Source organism: Ptychodera flava, chromosome 17 (genome assembly GCF_041260155.1).
Source record: "Ptychodera flava strain L36383 chromosome 17, AS_Pfla_20210202, whole genome shotgun sequence".
NCBI lineage: Eukaryota > Metazoa > Hemichordata > Enteropneusta > Ptychoderidae > Ptychodera > Ptychodera flava.
In genome coordinates this window covers 10,676,473-10,690,039 of record NC_091944.1, presented here as the reverse complement: position 1 = coordinate 10,690,039, position 13,567 = coordinate 10,676,473, and the positions used below count along the sequence as shown (strand labels likewise).

Below are 13,567 nucleotides of genomic sequence, written 5' to 3'. Positions count from 1 at the left end.
TTGACCCTTCCGACGGCATGGGGAGTCACACTGTAGCGCTGCACTTTGGTATGTACTATATAAGTTTATGGGCGTCGCAGGGCGGACGATAAGCCCGCTATCAATAGACAATGGAAGATCCGGGCCGCTGATTGGCTGCCTTAGAGCAACCTACGCATGATTATTATCCGGGCCCGATGTTGAACTCATAAATATGTCCCAGTATTCGGTAAGTCATCTGTCTCTGCAATTCTAAGAATACGGATTATGCATATCTGATGCGGTGTATTTATTGAGTAGTGTCTGCGTTGTTTTGTCGTTTGGAACCTTTCGTTGGGAAGAAGACGATTTCAGATAATATGGCGGTAAGATACACTCTATGTTTGACCTAACTTCAAGTTTGCCTTTCAGTATTTAACACACATATATTTACTATTACTTTCTTACCTTTATGCGTGCCGGGCTCGTCGCTCTGGTCCCTATAACGACTTTTGTCGTCAAAGCTTGGAAATACACAGCAATCCACTGCTTTGAGCAAGACAGTACTGTGTTCATGCATGGGGTTTAACGGCGGTCAACAACATCAGCGCGCCTTCGAATTCTACTTGATTCAAGGAGTTCATCCACAGCTTGGAGACCAGACGAGATAGTTGATGTGTTTCTATGGTGACGCTGATAAATTCATGGACACGTATATCTAAACAAGCCTTCATTAATATCAACACACTGACAGAAATTGAGAATACGCTTAAGATAGATATTTATCATTTAAATTTTTTTTTCACATCCCGCGAAAAATCATCCTGCAGCAAATGTGTATTTAAACTACAGTTTTAAATGAGTTCTGAAAAATTCGTCTGCCACACCCTGCCTCGACTTGCTCGTTTGGTGGAAGGCGAGCGCAGTGAGCTCTTAACAACTGGAGATAAAAGAAATATCTGAACTACCAACATCTGTGATGTAGCAAGCTTGTTTTTCTCTCCCGCCATGGTAAATTGAAGTGAAACAACTTCTGCGTGTTACCGAAACCGTAAACTGTGCGTAATTCCATCGTTGAAACAGTTCCAACTCTTTCCATTATCGTTGTTTTTTCCCACATGACGTTGGTTGAACTATCTCGTGTATGTCTGCTCGTTTTCTGACCTGCCGGTTCGTATATCACAGCGTTCATGCTCTGTTGAACTCATTTAAGGCATTTCGTCAGAGTACACATTATACAACGGTGGGAGAGTGTTCATAGTCATGCCACTGTTTTCTACGATTTTCATAGCTTTGTCTTTGAACAGACGAGCATAATCTTGATTTTTCATTCGGCGTTCGGATGTTATTGATATCACAAAGGCAGGTGGCTCGTCTTGATCCATGGCTATGAAGCACTATGGCCTTGGCAGATCGGGTATACATGTAGACATATTGATTCCGCCTCTCGACTATTACAAGAGACATTTGCTAGTCTGTCAATCGTGGTCAAAATATTGCCATTAATTTATTGCGGTCTCTGACAGATGCGAGGTATATTTTTTAAAGCGTCAGGGGATAACTTGTAGCGCACTAAAACAGACATTTTGCGTCGGTTACGACATCTAACGCTGGCTAAATATAAACCTGTATGCTGATATATCACAGACCTTCTTTGCTCAATATACAACACTTCCACTGCATAAGACATGTATTTACATGCGTCCATTGTTCCAGAAAAGGAGGTCTACAGTATATAGCGTCAACATTGGGTGGTAACTTTCCTTTCTTTCTTTCTTTCTTTCTTTCTTTAAAGACATGTACAAAACATAACACAAATATGAACGTGAGCGCCCCTGACCACCAGTACATTTTTGCAGCCTTCATAGACTGCCCTGTGCCTGCTAAGTACACGAAACGTCGCGGTATCAAATTTTATACTTATTTTTATTCCCATTTCTTTGAATATCACTAACCCGCAGGATTGTCATTAAGAAACGAGCCGTATTCATTACGTTTGGCACTCGTGATTAATAACCTTATAACGCTAGAAATGTTTTAACTCTTTGTCCTAAACGAAACTTTTGCGTGGGTAGCAGAATTTATTGAACAAAAACCGAAAATGCGCTTTCCAAAGAAAAATTTTTCCCATAATTTTTTCTTCGAATCTCACTCGTTCAAACAAATTGTTCGCAGTTTCTGAAAGCACATTCTTGTACTACAGTCATGACCACTATACCCCAAAGAGATTAAGATTAATATTTGTTACGAGTTCCATCGTTCTGCTGTCGTCACAGTTCCCTCGTAATTGTCAATTTTATGAACGTTATTGTAGACAATCGTAAATATTACCGTCATTACCAGATTATATTTTTTGTGATATTAGTCAGTGACCTTTGACTTCATGACATCAGAGACCCTCTCATTTTATATGATAGCATGAACAATAAACTGTGTGATGAGCTACTATGTCTTCTGTATTCGTCATAGTCTGAAAATGAAACAAAACCGTATTAGCAATGATGCAATGATTGGAAAACCCAATGAGTCAATGAGTCAATGAGTCATGCTAGGGTTAGACGCAAATATTATATATAGATATATATAGATATATATAGATAGATATATATATATATATATATATATATATATATATATAATGGAAACAAGGGGCTTTGATTCACCTTATTCAGCTATTAAAAAGTTATTGAAAGTTCAATTATATTGATTCGCGATCTACATTTTTAACTCGTAAGTTTTTTATATAGATGTCGAATCAAGTTGTGAATACATTACCTATGTACTACCACTATTGATCAAAGATATGCATCTTATCAGAACAAAGTAAGGTCTTGATCATGTGACTGTTGACATAAACAAGGACATCACATGCTCCCCCGTCCTCTCCCATACGCAAGCACGTTGGGGGAAACCAATGTGACTAGCTAAGTACACAGTTGAACGTTTTCATTGAACATAAAGATAGATGGACATCTCGATAAACGTCACCATGGAGAAATACCGTCAGAGCGAGAGAGGGAGAGATTGACAGTGAAAAGTGACACTTCATATATATGGCTATTGCAGACGAGCGGATATAACATATTAGATTAACGAGCGCTGTATGACAATCTGATCCTCTTTAAATACAAAGATTAAGATTAATCTCTACGTACTTACACTCATAATGCTACAGCTCAGTTCACACGGTATTTTGTAAATGACGACATGACCTGGTCACCTGGTAACACTTTACATATATGGGCAGTTTGTAATTTCTAATAGATTCAATTTAACGTTTAATATTTAATATTTTGAGAAAAAAACATAAAGTGTTTTTAGTATTTAAAGCACGACATTGGACTATATGGTTGTGTCGAATAGACTTCGAGCACGTATGGATATAAAGTTTGCATGTACGTTTTGGCTGATTCCTCTGTCCACAAGAAGGCTGAGGACCGGCTGTATAATTACAGCAGCCGACGCCACTATCTGGGTCTGGTTCCGAAGAAAAGTCGTGTCGTTTGTAGGCAGCGTCGAAAGTTCCGAAACGGAAGAATGTTATATTTACTCTTTCGTCTCCCATTAAGACAAAATGCGTGCAAGGGACTCCAAATGGGGATTATTTGATCATGCAAGAGTGCATTCAACTCTCCCGATTGCCTGACATTCACGAACAGATGTATACAAGCACCGACATCATACGAATATTTGCTGTCACTCTGCGTGAAGTAATTTTATATATTACAGAATAGGTGATGCTCGGTTCTGATACACACTGTAATCCGTTTTCCGTACAAAGCAACTTTTAATGATCTTTCTTCTTTATAATAAATAGGATCACGTCCAGAAGATCTTTTTTAAATGTAGTGTGTCAAGTTATGATGTAAAACATTACGTGTCGCAGAGTATGACCTGAGCTAACTTTCCCTCAGGAACAGTCCTTTTAATCAACTTATTTTGTAATTTAATAAGCGGAAGAAATTGAGATACAGGGCAATTGAAGACGTACTTGGAAAACCGAGATGATTTTTATGAGACAGACACACGTATGGCCACAGAACCAGCTTCACAGCATGAATCACGTTCGCGTGATCTCATCCTAAAACAATCCGAATCTGATAAAATTCTTTAAAAACAAGTATTTCTCAATTCGTTCGGTCATTCTCACTAATACATGATAGACTGATATGTATTCTATGTGGAAATTTTATCTGAGACTTTCAGCGTCAAAATTCCCTTTCATCTAGTATTCTATCATTTAGTACCGCGTAGGGGAGTCCTGCGTACGATGCTGTGTGTTCCCGACGTGATACGTCCTCCCACGGTGTGTTGGGAGGCCGTATAAAGAAGGGAACACACAGCATCGTAAGCAGGGATAAGTGTAGGGTAGTATGCGCCCGCAAACTTTTGCTCAAACTTCCCTCAATGAAACCTTCGACCATTCTTTTACCAAATCAAGAACACAAATCGGGAGTCACGATGAAATGTTTGGTACTGGAGAAACAAAGTACCCAACATTTACCGAATTCGAAATTCAAAATGGCCGCCATCCCCTGTGTTAACTCTATGAAGGAAAATTTTCGATTTTCGAAAAAATAAGAAGGCGAAAAGTTTTCTTACTCCAGCTTGGATCTTTGAAATGAGCTGCCACCGTAGATCAGAAAAGAATTGTAAGAATGTGAGAGTCCGAATATCTGTCCCCGAGGCGCATTACAATAATATCCAAATCGAAAACCTGGCGAGAAAAAGACTAATAATGCTTCTATTTTCACTTATTAAAAGGAAGTCTCATACGTGGACATTTGGCATAGCTCGAAAAAAAATGCAATTTATTTGAACGCAGTGGGGTACACAGTATTTTCAGATATCTCATCGAATAACGCGGTCGAAAACCTCGACACTCGATCGCATGTCGACGTTTTCCCCCATGATATTTTGAACGAAAGTTGTTTGTTTCGGTCGACTGCCCTAAGAACAAAACTGCCAAATGTATAACATGAGATGTTCTTTGGACATGCAGAGTTCGGTGTGTACAGAAACTGAGACCCAGATATTAAGCTTATAGTTTGCGAAAATGTAATGCACGCTTTTTAGACTCCTTCAAAGCTTAAAGGGATACAGTCGTCGGAACTGCGCTCACGACCAATATAAATACTGTATCCAAGGTACAGTGGTGATTGATGAAAGTTAAAACATGTCTTTCATAATCTACATAGTATAATTCAATTGTTACAGCTATGATGATGAGGTGCATCTAGATATCGTGCACGAAATACATTGCTTGTAAACAAGAAACTAGCACAGGCGCAGTTCTGACGACTGTTTCCCTTTAAAAAGTGCTGTCTATTTGCATTTTTGTTCAAAGATTTATAGCGCCTTATTTTGATGCCATGTGACTTGACTTTTATAATTGAAGCTATACCAGCTTTCGCATTGAACGCATTTGGTCAGTCGACAGTGATCCAGCAGCGTTTTGAAGATACGACAAATTCAACTGTGAAGTGCCATTTCCGGAACTCCAAAACCACATCTACTATGCCTTTGTGTCGTCACAGTTTCTTAAAGATCAAAATGCACAAGCCCTAACATTGGCGGCCATGGTTTAGAATTGCAATTTTAAATATAGTTCGGACTCTCAAATTTCTGCATAACTTTGTTGTACACGTATGGTAGCAAGAAGATGCAGACGACCTCCCTTTATTTTTCAGTACTATAATCATGAAATGAGTGTGAAACGACGCTTCAAGCTTTTAAAAGCAAAAGCTTTATTCTCTCTAGCATTGTTCAAAAAATCAAGTAGAGGTAATAAACTTTCCCAACTAAGAAAAAGACAGACGGGAGAAACATCCGCCAAGGTCTGTGAGGTTCATCGGGATCGGCGATGGGACTGTATCAGTCACGGACTGTTTATTTTCTCTCTATATCAATTGCAGGCCCCGTTCTCTACACGCAACGGCGCACGCTCAGTCGTCCACCTGTTACTTTTAGCTCTACAAGTTCCCGCCATTTTGAGTCAGACGATATCGCTGCCATCTTGTCCACCTGAGGAGTGCCCTGACGACATGCACTGTTGGAATACAACGAGGAGCGTCATTCACATTGGATGGGGGTACAGAAACTTCGGCGTCTGTCTATCGGAGGAAAACTGTGGACTGATAGGGGAACCGGACACTCTCAATTTCACATATCAGCTAAATCCGGTTATCGTTCAGAAGGACGATGTGTAAGTATGTTCTCTCTTACGTCAGCTTGCAGAGTTAACGATGCTGACACATATCCCAGATAAAGGACAAGGAAGTGAGATACAGAAATAATCGTGGGAAAAAAGGGCTGTGTTGACGCAATCTGAGTTTTACACCCACATTTGACTGATCTGGTTCAATAATTATGTCCGATTCACAACTTAGCTCTCCAACAAACAGCACGTCAATTACAAGCACATCTTAGCGTATGCTAGAGTTCATTAACGTTAGTCACTGTGACGTCACACGGACAGTATCCCGGTCTGAACTTGGGATGACCTTAACACTAATCAGAGAACGAGGATTTATCAAACAATCAAGACCCCTGACCCTTCTGTCCATCAATCTTTCAGAGTGCGATAAGTGGTGCCGGCAACGCCCTGCACTTAACCGGGCAGATGTTAAGTCCTTCATCTTTTCGTCACACTTCTCGTCAGCTGTAAACATAAATATTGTCCTTTTACGACCCGTCAGCAAAACGTGTCCCAATTTCGTTATTAACGTGTCATGGTCATTATGCAACGAAAGGCCATATATAGTTGTCCTATACCAGGACTTCATCAGAGCAATCGATGAAATGTGGAAACTCTAACAACTGATAAATTGGGCATTCGGCCAAATCAAGCCACGAAATATCTCGTGTCCAAATTGGCATGGCTCGTATAAACACTGTGCGGTTTATAGGACACTAAATAGCATACATAACATCGGTTCATTTGAGGTTACTGTGATTTAGAACCATTACATATCCATTCCTCACTCAACAACTCTTGTCTCTCATCTTCAGTTTAAAGTCCTTCATAATTATTGGGGCCGCCGACCAGACGATTTCGGAAATTTTTAACATGGCGTGCTTTTATGTTTGTATACTATCCTAAAATGTATGTTGAACAAAGTGAAAGTCTGATTTGACGATGATTTTACAACTTCCAAGTCCGCTTAGATTTGGAATTGTTGCCGTGCTACATTGTTCCCTTTTCCTACTCTCTTCCAGAAAACCACTCCCTGTCCCTTACCAATTACAAAAAACTGCCCTCTGCCCTATTCCACTGCATATCTCCCCAGTGCCTCTTCTAACAGCGTGATTTTACCTTGTTGGCAAACAACTGGAAGCCATCGAATGCTGATCTCTGCCAGCCGGCGACGCTTTTTCAACTTGTTCGCTCAGTACAGCAAAGATACAACACTTCTCAACCCACTAATGGTTAATCAATATCTCCCCAAACCTCCGATGCACACCCGACAGCGAGAATGTCCAGCCCACCCACCAAAAAAGTTGTAAGAAGGCCGCCTTCATTTTAACAGTGACGTTTCACGTTACTTCTCCGTTTCATTCATTTGGCTAAATCAAATTTGTATACTCTGAAAAGGGAAGACAGTTTAGTGACAATTGGGTAACAGCTTTTTCCGGCACGCTGCACGGCGTTAACAATGGACCTGATAAAACAGTTTCGTCGAGACGGCGGCCCGAGATTGCATTACCAATTGAGTTTGGGGTAGCTCAACGCTGATTTGCTTAAAACCTGCGTTTAAAGGTTTGATTAATGGTTGTTTCAGTATTTTGAAATCCCACGTCACAAGGATTGATACTTTTTGAATGAGTACAGCAACTTCGAAATCATAATGTTTCAAGTGTTGAAGAATTTTACATTTTCCCGCCAAATACCCAAGCGGTATACTTTCCGATCGATGTCCAATCCATTTGCCCCACGACTAGCGAGGAATAGAATAGTGAAGTAACCAGGGATATTTTATTTTCTCAATTTTGTACACTGTAATTTTGATAAATTGAACATTTCTCAATCGTGAAAGAATTCCTTGAACTGTTTTCATTTGACTTTCTTAATATCACAAGAGAGCAAAAAAAGCGACACTTTGGTTGCTATAGCATACCTATAACTTACAATACGAGCATTATTTCCATAGTACCAACCTGTCTTGGTTAAAGGGGCAGATGCCGCGCCGGCTTTTCTAATACTATTTTCACGGTTTTCGAAATTACAATACTAATAATTAAATATTCAACACATCATGTATGTGTATTGTCAATGGTACCATAGTCATGGAGATGCAGGCTGAATTTTATTAACAATAGCATTGCTGACTGTGTACACATAAGGACTGTGTTGATAAGGAAATTAGATAACACTTCTATTAGGGAGCCTGGGAAGAACACCAAAAATATTGATCAAAAGATGGTGCTACTGTGCCTTTATAATGGCTTGGAATTAGACGGGTCGCTTGTTTTAAACCACGCAGACGTGGGGGGTCCAGCGTTTTTGGCCAGACGAAATCAGGGGAGGGTCATCTGAAGGGTCGCGTGGATTTGACATTCAGCATTTTACGAGCAAACAAAAAAGTGGAGGGCCATAATTTATTTGTCGTGCATTCAAAATCTAAAAAGCTCCGACCCATCTCCCTCTCTCCCAACTTATGCTTTCCAGAATCTAACCTTGCGTAATCCGCCTGAGTGATAGAGCTATTATTTTGGGACTCCTTGATATGCTTTGAATAAAAATTGTAAAAAAAAACAGTACATATTGTAAAATATCATGTTGTAATATTTTTTTTTTGTATTTCATAATCAATTGTAGGGTATTATTTCATTCCATTGAGGATGATCTGGTCTTAGATCTACGTAGAGTCTCCCGCGATAACTTCAACCAGTGCAATTCTCACGGGTTTCCATTGCAAGATTTTGACACAAAGGGTGTCGAGTTGGACGCCGGCATGAACTACTTTATCCATAGGGGACGCCCAAACAGCGTTTACAATTGCGATTTCGGATTGAAAGTTCGCGTTTTAGCGAAAACTAAAAACTGTGGTGATTTGGGACCCTACGGGTTGTGCAGTGGACACGGTGTCTGTGCGTCCTACCCCCACGAGGAATACAGTACGTGCCATTGCTGCGAAGGATACGAAGGCCAGGACTGTCAAGTTGCCGTTGATCTCTGCTCCAACAGCCCCTGTCTGAACGGCGGTGCGTGTTATGTGAACCAGGGAAGGCCACGCTGCCGATGCAAAAGGGAATATTCGGGCGAATTCTGCCAGAATCCGATACGGTCACCCATGGTAACATTATCCGCCGAACCAAGCGTTCAGTTGCCCGTCACAGAGGAGTTGAATTTGCCATCACAGTGCAAAGATGGAATACACGGCGACTGCATCACTATTCAAACATATTTACCTGATCTTAACTGCCAGTTTTGGGAGGTAAGCCTAACAATGGTGCTATGTACCAGTAACTGGTGATACTTTTCTTGAATATTGGAGACACTAGCAATGACATGATAGAAAGAATACAACGGTTATGATCATTTGTCGTGAATTTGTCATGAATCTCTCCAACAAAATACGTGTATTTCTGGACAGGCGTTTTCTTTCCATAATGCAACTACATAAGGTACAACAGCAAGTAGAAGATAGAGAATACATCGAGATATCATATTACTGTTTTTATAGGGCAACGATACTCTTGAAGACGTCGTGAAGGAGGAACTGTACAGGGCAATCCAAACCAACCTGATTCCGTCTGCGCTCGGTCATTGCTCTGTCAGCGGCGCCCACTACAGTTTGAACAGGGAGACGCTACAGTGCTTCAGAACCCATGGGCTATTTAGGTAACTACACGTACTTGTATATCCCAAAGTTTCTGCCTTGGCTGTTGCTTCTTCTGTTTCAAAGAGACGAACGTATAATTTTGTGAACTGTTTTTTAATCATTCTGTATGTGACAAAGGGTCAAGCTTGAACGAAGTTTGAGCAAAAGGTTTAGTTTTTCAGCTCCGAGTTGTGCATTACGCAATTGATCAGATAATGAGTAATATACATGAATTCATTATACCACGGTTACTCAACTCCAAAATTATACATACTGTGACATAGTGATGATGGTTGCAGCGGATTGATGCGAATTGCAACCCGGCCATACGGATGGTAACATATTAGGTACGCTATTTCAGCATGTCAACTCGATATCAATGCAACCAATTTTATAATTCTGTGAAATTGAAATAATTCCCTTCCGCTTACATCATCACTGTATATCTCGCTTTACTATAATTTTAAACAAGAACGTGACACACCAAGTACGCTTCTCTTCCTGTTTGAAGTCTACGTTCTTCCTTCTGTCTACCGTTCATTTTCAGTCAAACTTGAATAACGACAACGTACCTGCCCGATTGTATATGCCATACAGTACCCACTATACTACAGTCACATAGAGGGAATGTTTTCATAGCCATGACGAGCCTTAAATTAAATCTCTCTCTCTCTCTCTCTCTCTCTCTCTCTCTCTCTCTCTCTCTCTCTCTCTCTCTCTCTCTCTCTCTCTCTCTCTCTCTCTCTCTCTCTCTCTCTCTCTTCTTTTATTCTTTTTCAGAGTTAATATAGTATCGTCGCAGTCATCATCCATACCGACAAAAGACATCGTATGCATTATATCATATTACCTTCGTAACAGCACAGTTTTCTTCGACGTCTTGGGTGAGTTGTTCCAAGTGGCTACTCATTCTCCGCTGTTCATCTACTCCCTGAACGATCTTAATTGTGACGACGCTCGTACGGAGTGGATATGTTTTGGCAACGAGACAATCACCGATGTCATTGGTAAGTGTACGCAGCTCATGTGTTCCAAGTCCCATAACTCGTTCACATATTGCAGCAGTCCTCTCGAGCACGGTGTACATAGGGATGTCATTAGGGACCGTTCAGTTTTACGGCCCGGGGGGGGCCGGCAAAATCCAGGGGGGGGTCATCATAATTTTGGAATCCGCAAAGGGGGGTCATCGCTTTTTCACTGGTAGGAAAGGGGGGGTCACCACATTTTCAAAAACATAATACCAACAATAAAGTTCACTTTATGCCATGGCCATGATCGACCCTCTTTACCGGCGGGCCGCCTTCGGCGGCCCACTACAATAAATATACATTATGTATTACCCGTGACCCTCTTAACAGGCAGACGCCTTTGGCGGCCCACTCCAATTAGGTTTACTTCATGCAATGTCCATGATCCGACCCTCTTTACCGGCGGCCCACAACATTAAATTGACTTTAGGTAATACCCCACGGCAATCTTACTGTAAAATTCCCAATTGAAGCCGCGGCTTGTATTAGAAACATTTTTGAGGGACCCCTGGGATCACGCACTGAATAATGGTAATGGCCGCGCGCCTTCAGCGGCCCTGTCCAGTAAAGTCTACTTTATGCAATAGCCATGATCGACCCTCTTTACCGGCGGGCCACCTTTGGTGGCCCACTAGAATAAAGTTGACTTTACGTAATGGCCCATGACCCTCTTAACCGGAGGGCTGCCTTTGGCGAACCACTCCAATAAAGTTTACTTTATACAATGTCCATGGACATGAGTTGTCTATGGAAATGAAGTTAAAAATTGCCTTACAGTCGTCCTAATTAACAGACGTTTCAATGGATGTGGCTGAGAAGTTAGTGCACTGGCATCTCTGCTACACGAATAAAGTGCTCCGCGTACCGGAGTTCAAATCCAAACCATGCGGTAAATTTGACATATGGGTTTTGCTTATTTTTCAAGGGGGGGATCATCAATTTTTTTTGTCTGACAAAGGGGGGTCATCTTTTTTTCACAAAAAATGCAGGGGGGGTCTATATTTTTTTGAACACCGGCGACAAGATTTTGCCGCCCCCCCCCCCCAGGCTGTAAAAACTGAACGCTCCCTTAGACTGTCGACCGCTGCTTTTGCCTTAAGGTAGTATGCGCCTCGAAAGTGAAAAACTTAAACTTCTGCTGAAACTTTCCTTACGGAATCTTTCAACCTTTCTCTTTCAAAGTCGAGAATAAAAATCAAGGGTCACCGTGCAAATTGTAGTACTAGAGAAACAAATTACCGAACTTATCATTTACCGATATTTGAAATTCAAAATGGCCGGCATCCCTGTGATAACTCTATTGAGGAAAAATAGAATTTTCAAATTTCGAAAAACTAAGCAGGTGAAAGTTTTACTTTCTCGAAGAGCTTCAAAATGAGCCCCCACAAGTGATCAGAAAAGAATTGTAAAAGTTTGAGAGTCAGAATATCTGTCCCCTAGGTGCGATCTACCTTTACAACGCTTTACCTTTGTAACGCTTTTATGTATCTGTGAAGCTCGAACATTTCGCTGGGTGCAAGCTAGAGCCTAGCTCGCTCCTTCTCGGTTGTGGGCAGACGCATGCAATATCTATCTATTTTACTGCACATGTCGGACTGACTACGTTGGTATTTTAGCATCGTCCGGTCTGCACGGCCAGGAGGTTGGCGTAGTAGAGTCTCCCTGGCCAGCGAAGTTGGTATTTTAGGTAAAAAAGGCACGAGGGACTGTTATCGGGCTGGAAAGCCATGCAAATATTGACCCAATCACTAATAGGAAATCTAAGCACATTCGGCATTCAGCACACGCTTACTTTTAATTAAACAAATTCAAACAATCCGATAAAGTAAAACCTTCTTTAACAGCTCTACTACTCCGAAGCGCCACAAACGGTAGGATATAAAGACTGATTAGTATTGACAGTAAGACGAGCTCTGGTAGGATAAATCAGTTCACCTCGTCCTATTTTAGAACGCCTTCTATGCCATCAACAATTGATTCGCGCTGTCAAGAAAGATTCTTTTGTCAAGGACAAGAACTCATTTATACGGCAAAGCATGCTCCACATATGTAACCTGGGCCGAGTTGACATGCCGAACTGTATCGTATTTCAACCAGCGCAGTGGAGTATAGACCATAAAGATATATGCAGAAACAAAAAAATATAATATGTGGAGAAATTTTTCAAAACTTACAGCGACTAGCCCTTTGTTAATGCTGCACATCTTCTAATCTATTACACAGATCCCATCAATGTGGTCAGTGTGTGCTTCATCATGGAAAAATTAATCTATTTTATAAGATAAAGGGCCTGCATATACGTGCCATCAATCTTAAAGCTTCACAATGTTTACAATATACCGCAGCAGAGTAACTTATTAAATGTTTAGATTTGTACTAAACTATTTCTACTCTCATTGAGCATCATATTTCCACTTTGATGCTGGTATCTGCTGACATTTTGGCGTCTGCTAATTTCCCAGACATCAATGAGGCAGTGACGACGACGAATTCAACATACATTCCACCAGAGGGCGCCGTGTATTCCAAGTACAGCAGGATGGGTCTGATATCTCTGATTCTCTGCATAATGATTCCAATCTGCCTGCTTCTGATGATAATAATGGCTTTGGGACTTCTTTTCTGGAAGAAGAAATACACTAAGAGTTACACGTAAGTCTGTAAGTCTCTCACATTTTGGTTCTCCGCGGATGTGCAGCACTTCTAGATTAAATTATCACCTGCCGTCAATACACCTATCAAAATTTTGCTGTCCGC

The 13,567-nt window shown here is 41.0% G+C and overlaps 1 protein-coding gene across 2 annotated transcripts in view; it reads left to right on the top strand.

Annotated features, from left to right (window-relative positions):
- LOC139115386 (uncharacterized) overlaps nucleotides 1-13,567 on the top strand; it is a 45,506-nt gene that overhangs the window by 27,142 nt on the left and 4,797 nt on the right. The window contains exons 1-6 of one of the 2 annotated variants that reach the window (XM_070677463.1): nucleotides 188-344; nucleotides 5,874-6,163; nucleotides 8,777-9,395; nucleotides 9,645-9,802; nucleotides 10,563-10,789; nucleotides 13,273-13,462. In XM_070677463.1, coding sequence (XP_070533564.1) covers nucleotides 339-344; nucleotides 5,874-6,163; nucleotides 8,777-9,395; nucleotides 9,645-9,802; nucleotides 10,563-10,789; nucleotides 13,273-13,462 — 1,490 coding nt within the window. In that variant the 5' untranslated portion in view covers nucleotides 188-338. Of the gene's footprint in view, nucleotides 1-187; nucleotides 345-5,873; nucleotides 6,164-8,776; nucleotides 9,396-9,644; nucleotides 9,803-10,562; nucleotides 10,790-13,272; nucleotides 13,463-13,567 lie in introns of those variants that run through there. The other variant, XM_070677462.1, reaches the window with a different exon arrangement.